At 41.1% G+C, this 23,039-nt stretch overlaps 1 protein-coding gene across 2 annotated transcripts in view; it reads right to left on the reverse strand.

The window, feature by feature from the left end:
- The window catches only part of LOC122796566 (F-box/LRR-repeat protein 2-like), a 1,765,375-nt gene that overhangs the window by 262,678 nt on the left and 1,479,658 nt on the right, over positions 1–23,039 (reverse strand). The window contains exon 12 of one of the 2 annotated variants that reach the window (XM_044065149.1): positions 154–198. The exons of the other annotated variant lie outside the window; for it this stretch is intronic. Within the exon in view, the coding sequence (XP_043921084.1) occupies positions 154–198 (45 nt within the window). The remainder of the gene's footprint in view (positions 1–153; positions 199–23,039) is intronic. 2 annotated transcript variants of the gene reach the window in all.

Here is a 23,039-nt window from a genome sequence, read left to right on the forward strand (position 1 = left end):
TTCCTTATTGAAAACAGAGTTAAAAATAAATAAATAAATGCTTTCTCCCCAACTGGTGCCAGATGCACCTTGCAAACTGTGTTTCTATTGATAAGTACAAAGTATACATACAGATGGAATTTTTATCAGGAACACTTCAGTTTGCTAACTTACCAAAACACATTCGTCTAGGTCCATCTTTTCAAGTTCGTGGCAGTTCTGTAAAAGAAAACAAAAGGCAGTCCACATTTACTGTAGAGTCAAACACAAATCCAGTGGTTTAAATACTGAACAAGGGATTCCTTGTCCTGCTACCTTCTCTAAAACCTAACTCCTACACTTTATGTCTTTACCTGTGTTTAATTCCTTCTTTAGCCTTGATTTTACATATCACTGCATAATGCCGTTTCATTTCTATGCATATGTATGCCTCTTCATGCTGTATTAATGTTTTGTTTGCTCTTTACATAAATATCCAGTCTGTACATGAAAGCCTAATGGATGAAAGTTCACCTGCTGATATTCATTATGGATGTATTCATCATACTTCTACTGTACTTGTTCCTTGTCTTGCTGCTGCTGTCCCACTTGTATTACAATCTATATAATTCATAAATAAGTACATTACTTAGAGGATTCAATTCTGAAATGTAAATCAACTGCATTTAATCAATAAACATATCAAAAACAGACTTGCTTTACTTACCCAAGTTTCCAAGTTACCTTATTCTTTGAGGCCATCCACAGGCAAAAAACACAGACAGATCAGGTGGAGGTAGCACTCAATCTTGGACACCCTGCAGTGGCCAGGTGATGGACACCCTGCAGTGGCCAGGTGATGGGGCAAGCAAGAGCTTACAATAAAGAAAAAGTGCAAGGTAGACCACTGACTATTATAGAAGCAAGCGTAATGTCATATGGATCACCTTTAGTATGCAAAACAGAACACTACAGAAAGATATTCTAGCCTGAAAAGGGCATTCTTAAGTATCAGCCACTGTTAATTATGATTAAAGTACAATCACCTGCCATAATACTGGGAAGGTCACAACAAGAAATGATGGGATAGAAAATGGAGCCAACTTCTCTGACAGGAACATGACAAAAACAGATACAAAAATTAAACCAGATGACTATTTCACAAAGCTTTACTCATAAAACTGAATTATGCAAGACATGATCATATCTTAAGGAAAATCAAAATGTGACATCTGGCATTATTTTGTCCTTTTAATTTGTAATTTCTTTGTTGTGCCCTATCTTATAAAGCACCATCTTATAAAGCACCATCTTGTGTAACACAGTATAAAATGCTAAGACAAAGTCAAGGATGGTTCAGAGGCACAAAGGTTACCTTTGCAGAACTAATGTACAGCATTGTCTGCTTTACCAGACAAATTTAATTCAGGAGAATCTACAACAAAGCAATATTAGCAAAGGAAGCCAACTTCATGAGGAAAAGGGCATACACAAGTTGCCTTATGAAGATTCCTTATGACAACTGAGGTAGCAGATCTATTGTCACAGGCTTTATCTGGTGTTCTTTACCATCTAAACATGCATCACAGCTTCTGTGTGTACTCTAATTAAAAAATGATCAGGTACTTGTACAAAACATTATCTGGTGTTGTTTACCATCTAAACATGCATCACAACTTCTGCGTGTAATCTAATTAAAAAGTGATCAGGTACTTGTACAAAAGATATCTTATTTCATTTATCCAGAATACAGAATCTTCATTATAAGCAAACATTACATTTTATAAGTGCTGGACACCAGTGTAAATTTTGCCCTGGTGGCATCCAGCTTTCTTTTTTTTTTTTTTTTTCATTTCGAGAGAAGCACACCATCATTTTATATGCCAAATTATTTATGCATGTAAAACTTCACAGGGCTAGCCACCCAGTGGTGTGAACACTGGCTTTAGATTACTGTCACTGTTGAAGTGAAACCCTGACCCCATGTGCAGAAAAGAGGGCTGTAGATGGATAGATTTCTAATTACCAGGTGAGTAATGTTGAGTGGTTGTATGTGCTGGTCTGCTTCCACCATTTGCTAATATAAATCTGAATATTTTTTACCTTACTATAAAAGAAGGTACAGACCCCATCATGGTGCACAGGAGCAAAAGCAAAACTGATGGTGAGAACAGGAAAGATAGAATCCATAAGAAATTGCTGAATATTTTTTCAGATGTAATGAGAAATATCAGCAGGTACCCAAACAGTAGCGGTACTTATATTTTATTTGTTTATTCATTTGTTCACTGGGCATGTTGGCAAATCCAAAGTGGACCCTTAATACACACACGACTATGGTTATAGAGAATGTATTTTACAATGTAGAAAAAACAGCATTGTAGTCTAAAGTCATTGCAGGTTGACTACTCTAAATAACATGAAAAATGTTTTCAGTTCTGAGGAAAAGCATACCAAAGTCCTAAAGACCGTTTTAAGAGGAGCCAAATCATGCTGCATCAGACAGTGACTGTATACCAAACTAAGCAACAACTTCAGGGACAAAATTAAAACACAACAGAAAAGTGGAAGACAATCATTGTTTGCAGGTCTATCCATAAGAAAGTAATCCAAGAGACTCAGAGGTCATGTTTACAGTGACATACAAAACTGAATAAGGCACAGTAATCTGAAATGGATGACTTTACTGTACACACTCACCAACAGTCCTCATCTAAAGAATGCTAGTTATCGTAGCTAATGAAATTCAAGGTGCATCAGACAAATTTGTAATTCCAAGTGGAACAATCCTCCAACTTTGGGGCCCAAGAACTAAGGAAGCTCCTCCCTTCCTTCCTTCATACAGTTCATAAGAAATAGTGATCATTATTTAAGAAGCCACAATCATGAACGTAGCTATTTGAATGATTTACATCTCTCTCAGCCCACCCTTCTGTGGTTTAAAAGCTACTTGTCTAATAGGTTTCAGTTAGTAAAATGACACTCCACACCTCTCCTTACCTCCCAGTCACCATCGGAATACCACAAGGTTCTATTCTTGGTCCCCTCCTCTTTACATTTTCACCAACACCCTCTATACTTCAACATAACAGGCGACCTTAATACAATAAGCAGATGATTCCACTCTCATTTGCACATCTGACAATGTGGTACACCTCCAAAAAAGTACTCAGGAAGCTTTAAAAGCCACTGAAACTCAATTTGTGCTCAACCCAAGAAATAATGTAGTCCTTTATCTGACTTGCTGCTCTCTGCCTGATTATTGCTGATCTCAGTCTGCATTTGATTTCGAATTGACGTTTTTCATTTAAAGTTTGGGTACTTCTATTTTTTTTATCTTTTACATTGCATTTTGTTTTCTTTTACATTGCATTTTGTTTTAAGTTTTTTTTTCTTTTGGAATTTTAAGACGTCGTGGCTAGGGTCAGTTAGAAAATAATTCCTTTGTAGACAGTGAACAGCATCCAGCTAATCAGTGAGAGGATCTGAGGAAATAGCATTCCTCATTTAACTAGAAATACCTGGATGCATATTTAGCTGCAGTGCTGGTCTGACTTGCTGTTCTCTGCCTGCATTTGATTTTTCCCACCTACCCACCCTACTGCTGCTGGACTCTTATATTTGGTGGCTTTTGAGTTGCCCACCCCTACTATAAATCTCATTTTGGACACTCCTCCCAGTCCCATTTCATCAGCTCATTTTACTGAGTACCGAGAGATCAGCTGGGAAGGCCCACTCCCTTAGTCTCTCAAACTTAAATATCTTCTGTTTCCTACCATCCTGAGCAGCATACTACTTTTTTCAAGGATGATGCCATGTTATCAACAGAAAATTTATTTTAACAATTGGTTTGGCTTCTGGTGTCAATCCAGTAGGGTAAACTATTTGACAGCCTGGGAGGACATGGTTGACATTCCATGTTGCTTTGCCAGGGATGGTCTGCACTTATCCCCTCTAGGCTTTCAGATATTACCAAAGACCTTTTCCAGTGCCAAACTGATAAACCTACCGACTTAACTGAACATATGAAGGAATATCTGTACGTGGTACTGCTCAATGATAGTCTTAACAAGAAACTCCACTCACTGCAAGCTTTACTCTCACTGGAGAGTGTAAGCATCTGTGTAGTAACTGAGACATGGTTTAAAGTCATTGAGAGTGTCCCAGCAATGCAAGGTTGTAATGCCTTTCATACCTTTAGACCAGCTAGTGCTCAGGAGGGAACTGAAGGTAGAGGAGTGTCAGTCTATATTAAGACTAATCTCACATCCAGACTAGTTAGTGTATGACCCACTGGAACTCATACATGTGCAACAAACCATAAACAGCAACACCATGGCTTAATTCCAAGCACCTCCAAACTTAGTAAACACCATAGAATACACTGAGCTATTTACAAAATCTCTGTACAGCCATATCGATAGCTATACAGAGCGAGCTGTACCTACTCGTATTAAGAATAAGACAAATTCACAAGACAAATCACCCTGGTGGAATCACAATATCAAATCAGTTATACAACAAAAGAAAAAAAAATCAAGCATAGCAGGAACAAACAAAGCCATACATAATAAAAGTAAAGCCCCCTGACCAATCTAAACAGGCAGCTAAGAGGGTTAATTAATACTTCAAAGGCTAAATGTGAATCAAAAACAGCTTCTCAGGCAAAGGACAGCCACAAAGCTTTCTACAGCTATGTCTGTAACCTCAGAGGAAATACACAATAATGCACAGAATTTATTGTAAATAACATCACTGACACAGAACCGGGAGGCCATTGCCACCCTTTTGGCTGATAGGTTCAGCTCAAATCCTGCCCCCCCCCCCAATAAGTCCAAAGGAAAGACCACATAATGCAATACCCCCAACCATTACTACAAAACAGGTCATTAATACACTATCCAAGACCAAAAACATTACACTGATGGGCCCCAACAACATCCCAGGATGTTTAATAAACAGCAAGAAACATGACCTCTCTGGTCCACTTGAATCACTTTTCAACTTAAGTCTTCAGTCAGGTTTTGTGCCCTGCACAAAGGAGGTCAAGCCACTGATCCAGGTAACTACAGGCCTATAAGACTTAGCAGTCTCACATGTATAATGCATGGAAAGAATCATCATGGACATGATAAATGAGGACATAGGTAACCTACAAATGCTGGATCCAACACAGTTTGGCTTTGTTAAAGGAAGGTCAAGTCTATAATTCTGGTGCACGTTTTTGAGAGGGTTACTACAGCACTGGATGACAGTAAGACTGTTCACACAGCTTACCTTGACCTGGCCAAAGCTTTTGATACAATACCCCTCACAGGCATTATAGACAAGCTCACTAATTTAGGTATAAACCCTTTTATCACCCCCCCTGGATAGCCAGCTGGTTCACTGATAGGACCCAGGAGGTCAAAACAGGCAAGGCAACCTCCACCAAGAGGCCAGTCACTAGCGGAGTCCCCCAGGGCTTGGTACTGGACCTGCTACATTTTGGCAGCTATTTCTCTGAAGTGGAAGTAAATGCTGAAGGTTTATGTCTGACTAGGTTTGCAGATGATTGCAAGCTGGGGCTAATCATCAACTCCCCTGCAGACACTAGCATTCTTCAAGAAGGTCCCTCTCTGACTAACAAATGGTGCCAAAGCCATGGTCTTAAACTCAATGCTAAGAAATGCATAATTGTATCCTTTGGGAAATCAACCATTCTAGCTAATTACCATGTTGGTAATACACTCCTAAGAGTCGACCCAGTGGTCAGGGATCTGGGTATGCACTTAGATAGTAGACTTACGTTCGACCACCATGTGGCCGCACTGGTGAGGAAGTCCATTTCTGTTGCTCAACTTAAAAGTGCATGTCATGTAGGGCCAAATAAGTCATTATCCTACTGTACTCCACCCTTATCAGACCAATCATAGAGTACAATGCTCCCTTTGGTATGTACCAACCAGGCATATGCAGTAACTACAGTAACCTCAAAGGTTCCTTACAAAAAGAATACAAGAGATAACTAACCTGCCTTGTGAAGAGCTCCTCAAAGCCCTTTCCCCTCTACTCAGTCTCCTACAGATTGCTGATGGGTTATATATGCCTGGCTTACTAGGCATCCACAAACCCCACAGTTATGAATCTCCCACATATTCGTAAGTCAAAGAGTACAAGAAATACAAGGTCTGACGACCTGAATTTGGTCTGTGATTTAAACAGAACATGCTAGAGAGACAGATGTGTGTCCCAGAGACTGCCCCTCCTATGGAACAGGCTTCCCATCCATGTGAAGCTGAGTTCATCTATTACCCAGTTTAAGCACAACCTAGACTCATATCCCTTATGGATAGAGGTAGCTTGTAAATACTTTGCACTCAATGTTCTATTTGGATGCAGGACTTCAATATTCTTTTGGGAAAAATTGGCTTGGCTTATCAATTTTAACCAATGTTTTATATCATCATTAATTCGTTATAATTATTTAAACTCCAAATGTTTTTGTTTTATTTTTGAAGATTGTAAAATTATTTTTCTTAAAACGTTTTGTAATAATTTGGAGCTTTTCTCCCTGTGCCTCTACCCAGTCTGACTTTCCTGGTAACCAAATGTCAATCAATCAATACAGAAATAAAATGTACACTTACTTATGTACCTCATCCAAGGTTTCTTCTTCCTTGTCTGGTGGCAGATTGCAAATGCTTTGTTTTTTGGGAGATCATACAGGAACCAGCCCAAGGATGTCTGGTTAAGTTCTCGAGCCAAAAGGTCAATGAACCTAAAGACTACACTTTCTAGGGAGCCAGAGGAGCAAAGTCTGGGTACTTCCAGGCTGCATTTATGGCATTTCTGATGTCTAATTCCACAGGGGAGAATGAACTAAGACTCATTACCTGTCTTCCCAAATATTCATTAAGACAATTCTGGGTGGAAAAACCTGAGGTCAAAGGTCACTCTATTGAATTTGATGAGCCTTAAGACTTCTTCAAAGAAGAAGTCATCAGGGGAAAAACCGCACAAAGGGAAGGAATCACTATCCTTAACCATCTTGAAGATGTCTTCCTATGAATCCTTTTCTTCCCCCATCCTCAATGGGTCGAGAATACAATAAGGTTCTCTGAGTTGCATGACAGGGATCTGGGTGACTGGGGATATGTCTCCCAAGAGTGGCAATGAAGACATGAGAGGCCTGCACAAGCCCCATCAATGGCATCATGCCATGTTTTTAAGGGTGCTGTCCTCACCCATGTATACAGGACTCACTTGCTTGAAATAAAAGCCCTGAATTATGAGCTTTGCTGTGACAACTAAGAGCCATAGTCGAGTCCCCAAATGATGTGGACATCCTACAGAAGGACCTCGCTGAGACAGATGCCTGGTGTCAGAGCCATGGCCTCAAGCTCAATGCCAAAAAGTGTATTGTCATCTCCTTTGGTAAAAACTCTGTACCCATGAACTACTACATAGACAGCAGTCTACTTAACACCGAATGTGTGATAAGAGACCTTGGGACCCAGGTGGACAGTAGTCTGTCATTTGATAGTCATATCACCACTGTAGTCAGGAAGTCCTTCTATGTGGCACACCTTATCATAAAAGGTTCTCATCCAGGAAAAAAGAGGTCAGTGTTCCCCTCTACTTGACACTCATTAGACCCACTATAGAGTACAACGCCCCTTTTGGAATGTATCTCACAAGACATCTGCAGCAGCTGGAAATGCCGCAGAAGTACCTCACAAAGAGGATTACTGGCCTCAAACAGATGCCCTACACTAACCGTCTCAAAAAACTCCAGCTTTACTCTGTAGCATATATTGCCTACTCTGAGGTAATCTTTGCCTAACATATAAAGCTATGTCAAACCCAGAGCTGTGAAAAGCCAGGGTACCTTTTTGGCTGGGCTTGTATAGGCCCCAGGACTGATAGCCTAGTACCTACCAATAAACCTATGGACATGCTACATCTAAAGAAATCCCAATCCCTCTGAGCTACATGTTCTAGGGACCTAAACCTTGTCATCACAATAAACAGGACATGCTGGAGGGATAGATTCATGTCCCAGAGACTTCCCATACTCTGGAATAGGCTACCCATCTGTGTCAAGCAAAGTCCTTCATTAGCACTCTTCAAGAAAAATCTTGATGAGTGGATGGGAAATAGGAAATACACCCCGGGGATCACTTCTGTGTCTCTGCTCAACATTGGCACAGGAAAATAACTTTCTTGGGTGGCGTAAGCCAGGGAACCTTGTTGGCTAGGCTTATGTAGGCCCTCGGGCCGATAGCCTAGTACCTACCTATGAACAATACCCAGTGGGTTCTTCTATGCATGGGCTACAGGAACTCCTGGGCCTCATTGATGGCATCCGGCCAAGTTTTTAAGGGTGCTGTCCTCACCCATGTGTACAGGACTCTCTTGAAATAAAAGCCCTGAATTATGAGCTTTGCTGTGACAATACCCAGTGGGTTCTTCTATGCATGGGCTACAGGACCTCCTGGGCAACAGAGAATTGGGGAGAATCTTAGACCTGAGTATATCCAACCCACTGTTAGATAACACGAAAAAAAAAACACTCTTTGGCAGCAGGATGGACACACAAAGCAACCACAGATGGATGGCCACAACAACAGAAGACACAACCATCCAAGGTAGGAGCCAAGACTATTTCCTTCAGGTTCCCATGTCATCCTCTGAAGTGAAGGCAAGTGCTGTCTGAACTCTCAGCAGTTAAGAATAAATTCACCCATATCAGGAACTAAAGAGTTATTTCTGAATGGAGTAAGCTGTATGATGGCTTGACTAAGGGCTACCTTTCTCTTCTCTGACCTTCAAACGATCCATTAGCAGAGACTAAGACTATGCACCAGCTCATCCTTCTCACCCTTATTTGAGGAGTCTTTACAATTACCAATATCAAACTGATAGAAAGGAAGGTCAGGAGATTCTTAAACTGACATCTGCAGATGGCCATGTTGGATCACTGCACTTAGGCTGCATTTTATGTCATGCTTTTCTTGTGGGTAGCAGAGACAAGCAGGTGCAAGTTTTGGCACATTTATTTGTTGGCCACATGGCCATTAAGAACTTTGAACAATAGATGATAAATATAAGACATCCTCACCAACAAACAGGATTGAGATCCAAAGTGTTGATGTGGTTTGTGAAGGGAGAAGTGTAGAAGAAGGGAAAATGTATACTTAATATTCCATTTTGGAATTCATTCTATTTCATCATGGATTCCTAGTAGTTATAGTCTCGTTTTGATTATTTATTTCCTGCCAACATGGCTAGAGCTAGCACAGACAGCCAACATGGCTAGAGCTAGCCAGACAGTTCCAACATAGAACTCAGAACTCACACCTAATACAGAAAAGCACAGATAAAGGGTCGTCAGATTTTTAGGTAGGAAAAATAATGCAAAGATGTCCAGTTTTAATCGGTCAGTGACTATAGTTTAACAGATACAATATATTTTGCTTACAGTCAAAAATAATATAAAACAGTGAAGTTTCTTGTGTTCTGAGAAACAAGAACTTGATTGCTTTGTCTCATGTACACGTATTTTCGTCAATAAATGAGATTATTTTTCTCTGCTGAACTGTGTTGTCTGAAATTCTGTACCATAACAGTTGGGTGCTATGAAGTTTTGGATCTTTCAAGCCTTTTGTGGATTGCTGCAGCAGATAACACCTTTGGGCCCATTCTCAACAGGTTTTCTGTTTGGTGAATTTCTGGTGTATCAATACGCAACCATATTTTTTACCTTGAACAGAGTTTGGGGTGTCTGCAGGTAAAGTCTAAACCTCAAGATGCACGCCCTCGAAGCCCTCCTCAGTATGGAGAACATCGATGTCTGTGCAGTGACTGAAACCTGGTTCAAGGCTCCTGAGAGCACCCCAGCACTATCAGGTTTTACCTCATATCATGCTTTCCGGCCCCAAAACTTGGACCGAACCACAAAAGGAGGGGGAGTATCCATTTTCATCAAAGATACCCACACCTCCAGGTTAGTGGCAACGAACGAAGCATCGGAGACTATCCAGGTGCAACTAACCATAGGCAAAACTGCCTTACAGTTTGTAGCATGCTACAGACCACCCTCTCAAACTCAGGAACCCCACACAGCCTTCCTGAAGACACTGGAGAGTATGAATGTCTCTCCAAATACCATCATTTTGGGAGATTTCAACTACCCAAACATAGACTGGGAACATTACCCAAGCCCCAACACCCTAGCCCAAAGGTTCCTAGAATTCATACACTCAAATGCAATGGAACAACTAGTCACCATTCCCACAAAAGGAGACAATATACTAGACCTGATCATCACAAACATGGGGACAAAATGCTCCAAACCGGAAGTACATCCCTCTTTGGTAAGATCAGACCATAAATTAATCTCACTGGAAATCCACATCCCACCCCCACCCCCTGCACAAAAGACCACAGTGAAGAACTTCTCAAAAGCAAACTTCACACTTCTTAAGACTGAAGTGGTATCTTTCAAGGCCCCTGGGCCAGTGGAAACCACAACCCACACTGCTGAATCCTTTGCAAATGCCTTCTATGGGCACCTTCAAGAATGCATGGATCATGCAATCCCAAATAAAACCAAGACCCATTCCCCCAAAGGCAGGTGCTCGGTCTGGTGGACCCCAGCCATAAACAAACTTTACAACAGGAGGAGGAAGCTACTACATGACAGACCAAAATCCCTAAAAGGGAAGGCATCTCTGATCAGTACTAGCAAAAAACTACGATCACTCATAAAATCATCCAAGGCCAACTTTGAGAGAAAAATTGCAAAAGACAATCACAAGGCCTTCTTTAGCTATGTTAGAAACCTGTGTGGAAACTCCCAGATATGCTCAGAGTTAGTCCAAAATGACACAAAATACACTGAACCCACTGACATTGCCAACATACTGGCAGACAGGTTCAGTGCAAATTTCTCCTCCCCCCCCCAAAAGGAGAAATAACTATCCCAGCAGAGTGTAGCCTCCCTAACATCTCAGATGCCCAGGTGAGAGCCGCCCTCTCTAAAGCTAAAAACACAGCATCAATGGGACCGGATGGTGTCCCTGGCTGTGTGCTACATGAACTCCAAGAGGAACTAAACCCACACATAAGGCTGCTGTTTAATCTTAGCCTTACTACAGGATACGTACCCAAAGAGTGGCGTACGGCAACAGTGGTCCCACTTCACAAAGGCGGTGCTTCTACGGACCCTGGAAATTACCGCCCCATAAGCTTGACGAGCCTGGTCTGCAAAGCTATGGAGAGGATCATTATGGAACTCATAAACAAAGACATTGGGGACATACAGACATCGGATCCTACCCAATTTGGCTTTGTCAAGGGCAGATCCTGCCTTTTGAACTTGGTTGACTTTTTTGAAACAGTCACTAAGGCCACTGATGAGGGTAAGGCAGTTCACACAGCCTACCTTGACCTTGCAAAAGCCTTTGACACAATACCCCACTCGGGCATCATAGACAAACTCACCAGCTTAAATGTAAACCCATATGTCACAAGATGGGTTGCAAACTGGCTCAAGGACAGAACCCACAGGGTCAGAGTTGCTGGAGCTATGTCAGACTCTAAGCCAGTCACAAGCGGTGTCCCACAGGGCTCAGTCCTGGGACCCCACTTGTTCGGCATTTATTTTTCCGAGGTACAGGCAAACATAGGAGGATTGTGGCTGACAAAGTTCGCAGATGACTGCAAACTGGGCGCCATAATTTATACTCCAGCGGACACAAACATCCTTCAGAAAGGCCTCATAGAAACGGATAATTGGTGCCAGAGCCATGGCCTTAAGCTGAACGCCAAAAAATGTATAGTCATACCCTTTGGGAAAAACAAGGTACCGACAAATTACCACATAGACGGTAATCCGTTAAGTACGGAAGAGGTAATCAGGGACCTAGGGACCCAGGTTGACAGTAACCTCTCATTTGACACTCACATTGCCAAAGTGGTTAGGAAGACCTTCTATATTGCCCACCTTATCATGAAGGGTTTCACATCTAGATAAAGAGAGGTCATTGTGCCCCTGTACTCTTCTCTTATCAGGCCAATGATTGAGTACAATGCCCCATTTGGGATGTATCTCACCCAACACCTGCAGCAGTTGGAAAGACCCCAAAAGTTCCTCACCAAGAGGATAAAGGGTCTTAAACATATGTCATATGCTGCCCGACTGACAAAACTCCAGCTCTATTCAGTCGCATACCGCCTACTCAGAGGTGATCTGTGCCTGACATACAAGGCCATGTCCAATCCTGAATTAATGGACATGCTCCACCTCAGAAAATCCAAATCCATCAGAGCCACGAGAACAAGTGACTTAAACCTCAACACAGAAATAAATAGAACGTGCTGGAGGGACAGATTCATAACCCAGAGGCTCCCTACACTCTGGAACAGAATCCCAGTCCATGTTAGGCAGAGCCCCTCACTGACTCTATTCAAGAGAAATCTCGACGAGTGGATGGGAGATCGTAGGTTTACCTCGGGGGTCATCTCTGTGTCACTACTAGACAGAGGCATAGTAAACTAAACCCTAAAAGGGCGTAGTATTCTCATCCTAAGGGGTGGTGTAAGCCACATACACTCTGGCTAGGCTTATAAATGCCCTAGGGCAGATAGCCTAGTACGAACCTATGAACCTATATGAAATTGTATGACAGTGGGTTAAAACTGGATGACAGGGTGATAAACTGCATTAGGGTGGTGCCAGTTTAATAACAATGATAAAGACTCCTTGAATGAACGATAGCAGCATTTAATCAAAGAGATAAGGGAAAATAAGATTTCCTTACCATTATGAGAGTGGATTTTTAATCAGTCACATTTATTTATTTTAGTATGCGAGTGGGCAATATTATTGTATTACAAATACAATGGGTGCAAATGTGGGTGCATTAAAAGAGCTGGAGTTTTGTTCTCCAGCCAGACATACGTTTAATAAATATGGTTAAGACAGCTGCAATTTATTTGGTAAAATATTCAGAACTCACTAAAAAAAGATAGTGGACTGCAGTTCCACGTGGGAGGAACTTTTGACAACGTCATTTTAGAAAATCTTAAAAAGAAATTGAAACAGAAAGGAAATAAAGTACCAGTCTCTTTCTGGTCAGCTTTCAATGACAGGCAAGAAGAATTTAAAAATAAGGAAAAGGAATTTTGTAGTTAGAAGTTTAAAATTTAATTCAGATAGATTTAAAACACAGCTGCAGGCAACTAATAGAACAGTAAATACATTACAAAAATGTGTAGAAGAAAAATCCTGTACCCGGGGTCTCTACTCTTTGCAACAGTTAGAAAAATTAAAAGTTAATCAACCTCAGTCTTGTGATGATGATTGGCCCCCCCCCCAGTATTACCATTCTGCTTTTTATGAAGCTGACAGCCCTCCCTCTGACAGAGGGCAGGTGGAGGAATGAATTGCTGATAATCCACTTTCTACTTCCCCGATACATTCCAAGTTACTTCAAGTATGTCCTCCCACACCCATGGATCATTTTACAGTACTAGATTTTGACAAAACAACAGCAATATGTCATTTCACCTTCAAATCAAACAGTTATATTACAAATGCAAACCTGCATCTAATGCAAAACACACAGGAAGTTAAAAAGATTTAGCAACAGAAGGCCTCCTCCAAAGGCTAATACTTTTAAAAAGAATCAAGAAGTTAGTCACACAGATTCTGATAATCATTGAAGTAGAAGAATACAGGTGGACTCCACCTCCTAAACAGGGTATAGAGGAACCATCAGATTCTGATTCTTTCACATATGCAGTCACTCCCACTCATATCCTGTCTACCACTCAAATGCATCCCTTGAGGGAGGTACACAATCCTGCAGTGGCTCAGGACTGTAACGTCGAACATACTATAAGAGTAGTATGCCTGTGGACTACAGTACATTTTCAAACTATTGCAGATTCTCTCCCTCTTTTTCAAGCACATTCAGATAAATATGCCAAAATATCAGAAGGACATGCACAGTTACAAAACCCTACTATCAAAGATTTAGGAGCAGTTCTGAAAGCTTAAATACCCTCTGAGATTTTTAGAAAGATATGAGAAAAGTGAGCAATAGGATACAACATTCCAAAACGTACAGATAACAGCTTCTTGACCACCAGAGGCAATTTATTAAAAGCAATCACTACAGTATGTCCTCCAACACCTAACTGGGCAAAGTCAACTGTACAAAAACTGACTCCATTTATGCATGTTTGCAACAACATGACAGATGCATTTGAAGCCTTTTCTGGGCATCCAGGATCTGCAGAAGGAGCAGCAACTAGTGGGTTTGTCAGTAGCTTTTGCAGAAGTCACCAATTCAATAGCAGATTAAAAAAGTTTGTTTAAATTGGCCTAGTTTAGGTATTCATGAAATTGATAATCAAACACAATATGTGGCAGATGATATAACCAGGGAAGAAAAAGAACAACAAAAAAAGCTAGCAGATGACAAGCTTCAACAGTTCAATACTGATTGGTGGGATGGGAGCAGGGAAGGAGGAATACGTAGATTTAGATTCTTTTCACAAGCCCCAGGACAATAGGAGCAAAAATTTTACCCTCCTACTTCCCCACAAGTCTGACAATGCAAACACATTACTCAACATTTTAATTGTGGGCAAAACGGACACAGACGTAATGATCTGATGAAGTCCTGATATTATTCGTGATGAAAGCGCTCATCTCTTTTGATTTATGCGATTTTAAGTTTGATTTGTTATTCTTAGTGGATTTATTGCATTTTTATTGTGGACTTACTGTGGATTAAAAATAGAGTGACCTTAAGTTGTTGTTCCTTTTGATTTGTGCCTAATTGTGTTTTTTATTGACATAATGAATGCCAACTTCCTCCACAGGCAAATACATCATTTCTAAAGACAAATTCATTAAATGCCCAAATAACAAAGCAGAAAGACATCAGCTGAGTTGTAGTACTGCTTGGCAGCCACTAATGTGGCAAAACCGTTAGGACAGACTTGAATAGGAACCACAGCTATTTCCTTTAGTACCAACTGACCAAGAAGGTCCCTTTGTTGACAAACTCTGAACTGGCTAGAACTCCCTAACTACCTAGAATACCTCCAACTAACCACTGCTCACAAATTAATATTCTACCCTGATAAATGCCCAGCCCTAGAAAACATCCTTCCGCCATACACCCCAAACAGATCTCTAAGATCTGAACACCAAAATTTAATCGCCATCCACAAACCAAATCGCCCTGCTGGCCGAATCCTTCTCTCCTACTCTCTTGGCAGGAAATGGAATTCTCTCCCTTCTTCTCTTAGAACAACATCTAACACTGAAGCCTTCAAAACCCAACTTTTCTCTTACTTGTCCACTAAACATAAGTGTACCTGCTTACATCCCACATAAATCTAAATAAATTCCCCTTGAACCCTCTATATCCTTTCTCTCTACTCTACCCTAATACTTTTTTTTTCTTCTCTTTTCTCTCTCGATCACTGCTTGATCAAACCTTAATCTACTCTCAGTTTATGTACTTTCTCACTCTCTCTACTGCTCATATGTAAATATTGTAAATAGCTTGTAACCTCAGACCTTCTTCTCATACAGTTTAACCTGCTACTTGAAGGAAACTACTAAATCTATTATCTACCCTCCTGAATGATGTTTTTTGAAGTATACTGCATGTATTTGCTTTTTTTTTCTAACTGTATCAATGCAATGTAATTTCAAATGTATATATTTAATTACTACCTTTTACACCATGTAACTTAGATTGTATTTGCTTTGCTTTTGGAGCTTTTCTCCCCGGGCCTCCACTGAAAATGGGTACGTTCTGGCCCAGTGGACTTCCCCGGTAATCAAACTGGAAATAAATAAATAAATAATTGTTAACATTACAGTATGTAACTCTTCTCTTCCCATTCTTGTTGATACAAGAGCAACTAGATACATGATCACCTCATCAAATGCACATTTCCCACTATCCACAAAGATGGTTTGAGGTGTGGGAGTCTCCAGAGTCCCTCTGGATTATCCAAAGACAAAGCCTATTCTAATTCAAATTGGTCTATTAAAAGAGCAACATGTCTTTATAGTAGGAAATGCTGCAGTGTTAAGAGATTTATTATGTCAATTCAGATGTATTGTTTATTGTACTCCAGACTGAGTTTTTTCTTGACATTCCACATGAACAGTCTCCTTTGGGTTTAAATTCAGCTGATGTTTGTGCAGATGAAGATACTCTGTTTTCAGTACTGGCATTAGAACAAACCACAGATGTAGATGAACTGGAGCAAATAGAATCCATCACTCCGCAGCTCTGGACTATCCATAATAATGAGGTAAGACTCAAAAGATAATGAACTTGTAAAGGTAGTTTTAAAACCATATGAGCATATGCCTATGGTAAGTTCAGTATCCATTATCGAGAAAGGAAGAGAAAGAAATCAAACCTGTAATTTCTGCATTGCTTCAACAAGGTATAATTGTCCTAACTCAAAACCCATGTAACATGCCTATAATACCAGTTAAGATTTAACAGCAATTAATGAAGCGGTAGTGGCAACTTTTCCTATAGTACTTAATCCTGCTACGATACAGAGTTCTATCACAACAGCAGCTAACACCATTTCAGTGACAGATACTTCTGCCTTCTTCTCTATTCCACACACCCAGATTGTCCGTATTTGTTTGCATTTACATACAGAGGGCAACAATAGACACGGACAAGATTGCCATAAGGATATGGAGAATCACCTACTATTTTCTCTAGAGAAATGAAAAAAAAAACAGTTAAAAAAATCAAGTTCCCATGCAGGTCTACTTTAATACAGTACATAGATTATTTGCTTTTAGCTTCAAGTTCTTATCACAGTTGTAGACAAAATATTGACTTTCTTTTAACCAAATTAGCAGAGTCAGGATTCAAGACTAATAAGAGAAAAAAAAGAAGTTATTTACTCACCATAATGTTTCATGTGTGTTGTCCATCTCCGCCTTTATTCTCACTGATGGGTCGGATCTGATCCATCAGATACATCTCGGCCTTTACCGAAGCACAAAGCCTTCAACAAGCTTGTGGGCACTCTCCCTAGCCCAGAATGCACCTCACAATTACCTCAGATCTTGTTTGCCTGCTAGAAGAAAATTATATTCTTAAGAAAAGAAGATGTTAGAACCGTATCCAGATTAGCAGATAAGAAGAAACTATTTCTGAAGTCATGGAGTCCATAATAGTCTAATTAGTAGAACCCAGTCTACTAGGAGCACAGGCAGGGGAAAGTGGGTGGGTTGTGAGAATAAAGGACAGCACACACAATGTTATGGTGAGTGCATAACTTCTTTATGTGATGCTGTCCAATCTCACCTTTATTCTCACTGATGGGACAGTGCCCTTAGCTACCTAAATCTTGGGAGAATATTCCTCAGAACCATAAATCCAAAGGAGGCCTTGCTCCTGGAGGCCAGATCTACTTTGTAATGAGTAATAAAGACATGAGAGCTTGTCCACGTGGCTGCAGCACATATGCTGTTCATGGAGATCAAGATAAGAAAGCTGAGGAAGTAGCAACTGCTCTAGCTGAGTGGGCTTTGACTTGTTGTGGAAGCTGGATGTTCTGGGATTTGTAAATAAAAGTTATATATTCTGAAAGCCATTTAGATAAGGTTACTTTGGATACTGGCAATCCCTTCCTTCTATCATAAAAGGAAACAAAGAGCTGATCAGACTTTCTGAAATCTGCAGTTCTGTTCAAGTAAAAACATAACTGTCTATGAACATCTAGCAAATGTAAAATATATTCTGCCTTATTCTCAAATTTTGGAAAAAAAAAAAAAGGCAATTCAATGGCTTAATTAAGATTATTTTCCAACACAACTTTTGGCAAAAAGGAAGGATTAGTTTGTAGTGAGACCCTGACCTTGTGAAATACCAAATATGGTAGTTTGATGGAAATGGCTTGTAGTTCTGAAACTCTTCTTGTGGATGTGACAGACACTAGAAAAAAATGTACCAGACTACACAGTTGTCTGACTGGACTGCTATTGTCCCTAGAGGAAAAAAGTCTTGAAAGGCTTGCAGTGCTAAAAGCACTACTCTCATCTCTAGAACGTTTATGTGTAGATGGGCATCATGAGGGTGCCAGGTTCCTTGGACTATCTTTCCCAGATAATGCTCCTCCCCACCCTATCTGGGAAGCATCTGTGGTCATAGTAGCTTGGGGTTGAGGAAACGAAAAGAGATGGCCTTGAGTTACCTGAGGTGATTGAATCCACCATAAAAGATCTTGTTTGTAAGAATTGGTCATCAAAATCATGAGAGTCACTGCCAAGTACTTGAAGTACCAGCTTAGCAGGTGCTCATTTCTTCCTTATTAAAGATTTTACCAGATGTCGTAAAGTGTGCATCCTTTCTGGAGTAAGGCTTGCTATCATCCTTCATCTGCCTAATTCTGCTCCTACGAAAACCAATTTCTGACAGGATTTTTAAGTAGATTTTGTGTAGTTTATCATAATACCTAGCCTTGAACAGGTTTGTAATGTAGTCTCTCTGGCCTGTAAAAGAAGATGCCTGGTTGGTGTGGTTATGAGCTAGTCATCTAGATATGGAAACACTCAGAATCCTTGTTGTCTCAAGTGAGTCACCACTACTGCCATGCATTTGGTGAACACACTGAGGACTGTAGTGACAGAAAACGTAAGAGCTCGAAACTGATAATGACTAGCTCCTAGTCAGAAGCGTAAATGCCTCTTCCTGTTTATTTTTATATGGTAGCATGTGTCTTGGAGGTCTAAAGAGCACATCAAAGTCTTTTTCCAGAAACGGAAGTATCAACTGCAGTGTAACCATCCGAAACTTGCTCTTCTTTACTGATTTGTTTAATTTGCTGAGATCCAAGATTGGTCTCCAGTCCACCATTCTCTTTGGAACTGAAAAGAACCTTGAGTAAGTTCTGGATCCTCTCTGGACTGCAGGGACTTCTTAGATGACTCTCTAGTTTAGCAACTTTGAGACTTCTAAGGTTGCTTTTTCCATTTGACGAGGTGGAATGTCTGGAACTTTCATGTTATCAGGAACTGGAACGGAAAACGGGATAATGTAACCTCTGGATATTATTCTTTGCACCCATTTGTCATTTATGTCTAGCCAGGCATGAAGGTGCAGAGATAATCACTCCCCTGATTGCCTCCAGAGGTGAACAATTGGGCCTCCCTTAAAGAGCGCTGAAAGGGCTTTCCAAAGAAAGTTTCTCTAGAGCTCTGATTTTGCGGGCCTCCTCTGCCATATGGTCGGCATCTTACATTGTTCCCTCCGCCTTTGAGGGAACTTTCACCCTGTGTATCTGGGAAAGACCTTTGAGATTTCCTGAACCACATCTTTCCACTCCCTTTCTGTCCTTTGGGAAAGAGTCTAGTAGGAGTGGAAAAAAAATATCCAGTGGCAGATAAAGTCTTGCCTTCTTGTTCACACCTGGTGAGTGTTTCTTTTACTTTGGGCCTAAGCAAAGAAGAGCCATCAAACAAGGCATCAACAAAGAAGACTTGAAGGGCTCCTTGAAATCACAAAGGTGCATCCAGGCCTGCCTTCTAAGAGAAATACCCGAACCCGCTGCCCTACTCTTTCCATCCGCTGCATATGAAATCAGCCTCATGGACGAGTTTGTTACAGAGTTTAGGGTAGTGAGCTGTGAGGCTACCTTATCTGTGATCCCATCAGCTACAGCTCCTTGAAAGGTATCTGATAGTTCTTTTAAGAGATTCTTCTGCAGTCTCGTGAAATGGCACAGGTAGTTCAGTAACCTTAAAGCAAAGGTCACTGAAGAAAAGACGCACGTCCCATATCTATCCATGGTCCTAGTATCTTCATTAGGAGGATGGATAAAGGAACGTGTTCCAGAGAGTTCCTTTTTAGTGGGTGCCACCACGATCATGGCATCCACGTCTACTCCCTTGGATAGAAAAGTTTTGTCTTTCAGGGACATTATGTACTTATTTGGCCTCCTAGGAGTGGGATCTATGGTATCTGGAGTCTCCCATGCCTTCTGAGAGATTAAATCAATAAGCTCATCAGAAGGCAGAGTCACCCAAGAGGTGGAAGGGTGAGACCCAAAGGCCTTCAGATAGACTGACTCCTCAGCGAAAGAGAAGCTGGACTGCCAGCCACCACTCTGTTTTAACATTTCTAGGATGTCTCCAAAGGAGAAATCTTCAGGAGGTGACCAGGGGAACCCTTCTGCCTCACCGAGGTCAATGTCTGAAGTGACTGACTTCTCTGATGAGTCCAGGTGCTTCCTCTTGTAACTTCTCTTCTGAGGGACTTCCACTGAAGGGTAATCTTGGGAAGTGTCGGAAGAGGGGGAATTGCCTTGCAGGATATCCTGAGGTCTTGAGTCTCTGCATCCCTGTGGATGAGTAATGTGAGTAGACAAAGGCACCGGCTGAGAACAGGGAAGACATTCCTGAGTAGCCTGTGTTTGTGTCAGGGGGAGACAATACTCTCCTCATAATCTCAAAGCCCCCCCCCCCCCTCCACCCCTTGTATGAACAAATCCCTGGAGCCAAAGGAAAAGAAGTTGAAGCCAAAGGAATCTCCGGACTAGAAGACAGTTGACCCAAAATTCAGGTAAGAGCCGAACTCACCTGTGCTGAAGCCCCAAGAAGTAAGATCAGATCCGACAACTGTCTGATCCGATCCCACTCCCTGGCTCCGACAACTGTCTGATCCGATCCCACTCCCCGGCTCCAACAAGAGAGTGTCAGCCCCTAGAGTCCTCTGGCTCCAAAAGAGCAGAGAAACTCAGAGCTGATGTTTGATCCAAAGAGGCTTTGAGCTTCGGATCTGACCCTGACACTGGCAAAATGTCATAATCTTCAAGTTCCAAAACGCGAGGTCAGATCAGAAGAGGAATTTGGTGCTGGGGATGCTACTGGATCCTATACCTTTGGGTTCGGATCCACTAAAAGATTAGCCAAGGCCAGTGTCTTCAGTAGTCTCTGTACCACCAGATCCATATCTTCATCAGAAAGGCTCCTGGTTGACCAGGTAGAAAGAGTTGGAGACTTTGCCAAGACTGGAGAATGGAGCCTAGGAGACACTGGATCCAAACTAGGTGATCAGCTCTATATTAAAACTCCACCAGAACTGAAAAGGTTGGAGTTGAGAGACTTGACTGTTTTGGCTCCTTGTCAGATCTGGTATGTGTCTGCTCTGATGAAGAAGCAGGAAAAGACATTTTTGGCATTTTTTCTCTCGGTCTGATGTAGATTACAGAGCCGAGGAAGCCCTTTTGGTAGATTTGGTGAAAAAACTACCCTTGCAGGTCCAGTGCCTTTAAACTCCTGGATTCAGATAGATGCGTACAAAGTTCTTTATAATCCACAGGTTATGTTGTAAACAAGAACGCCAATAAACGAAAAAACCCAAATTAAAATTTTATTAAGCTTAAAAACAAGCTTTTCGTCGGCGCTCTGCACCAACTTCCTCAGATGCGCCCCCCTAGCGGCGCCCCTTTAAAAAGCACATAATTACACTTTGAAATTTTTAACTAAGAAGCGGACAAAATATTCAACAATTTGGTATCTACTACTCATACCTGCCATCAATGCTGGTAAACCTATAATGCTCCAAATATTGAATCTTAAAGCCACCAAAATTATATATAAATACAAATGATAAAATGTGTCAATAACCACAAGAAAAATTATAATATATGTTAAAAATAAGTATAAAAGTGGAATAAAATTCCCACAAGTGTTAATATAAACATTGATATAAACAATAAATGGTGAACACAAATATAATGAAAAATGGTGAGACCCAAAAATATGTTCCCAGATGGCATTAAGTCACTCCAGAGGGCTTCACCTCACTAGGATTCTCAATTTGAGGAAGCAACTGATGGAAAGCATACTGTTAAGTCTAGGTAAATGGTAAGCTTCCAACTTAAGTTGCCACATCAACTCCTTGCATTCTAGTCTTAAAGAATCAGGTCCCCCCATAAACTCTTGGTTTAGCTGATCGATCACTGTAAACGGAAATTCGTGGCCTGGGTTATCTAATATATGTGTGGCCAGAGCATTGTCGACCTTCCCCTTCCTGATGGTATACAAGTGCTCGTATACCCATTCCTGTCGTTTCTTATCAGTCTTGCCGATGTAGAAACCTGGACAGACCAAACACTGGGCTAAATATACCACCCGATTGCTGGCACAATTGAATCTTCCTTGTATGAGATACTTCTTGTCCCTGATGGAAAAAGATGAACTTGCTTTTATGTATCTGCAGTACCTGCACATGTTACATTTGAACATCCCAGATCTGGGGGAGGCACCAGCAACTTTGGACTCCAGGATGTTTTTGATGTTAAGGCCCCTCCTGAAAGTAACCTTAGGGGGCGATAATAGTTCAAATGCTCCTATTGACTCGGTGGATAATAAACGCCAATTTTTCTTTATAATGGACACAATATCCATTGCATCCAAGTTGAATGAAATTACAAAGTACAACTGAAAGTATCAGACTCACTGACAAGGCGAGGTAAACCTAAAGACCCATCCTCCATATTCCCCAAAATGGGGTGGAAGTGGCCATTGGCCCTATTCCCCTGGACTTCCAAACTAAATTCTGTGACAAAATCAGTGGGGTGCCCTCTGCTGATGAACATGCCAAAGATGAACTTGCACTCCTCGTGAAAATTCTTAGCTTCTGATGTCATGCGGGCTGCTCGAACAAATTGGCCTTTCACAATAGCCCTCTTTGATGTAATGGGTGTTCAGTGTCAAAATGTAAATAAGAATTCGAGAAGGTTGGCTTCCGATATATGCTGGCCACAAAACGATTAAGGCTCCTATCTTTCTCTAGTTCCACGTCCAAGTAAGTAATCTTGTCAATGGCAAACTCAGATGTGAATTTCAAAAATTCTGTGGAGCCGTTAAAAAACGACACCAAGTTATTAACATCATCTAGAGTACCATTGAAGATGACAAAAATGTCATCCAAGAATCTAGTGTATAACGCTACTTTCTCTTGGACCAAAGAATTAGATAAAACAAACACCCTCTCTCAGAGGGCCATGACTAAATTGGCCACACT

The sequence above is a fragment of the Protopterus annectens genome, chromosome 3.part0 (genome assembly GCF_019279795.1).
Source record: "Protopterus annectens isolate FY-2018-M chromosome 3.part0, PAN1.0, whole genome shotgun sequence".
In the NCBI taxonomy this organism is placed as follows: domain Eukaryota; kingdom Metazoa; phylum Chordata; order Ceratodontiformes; family Protopteridae; genus Protopterus; species Protopterus annectens.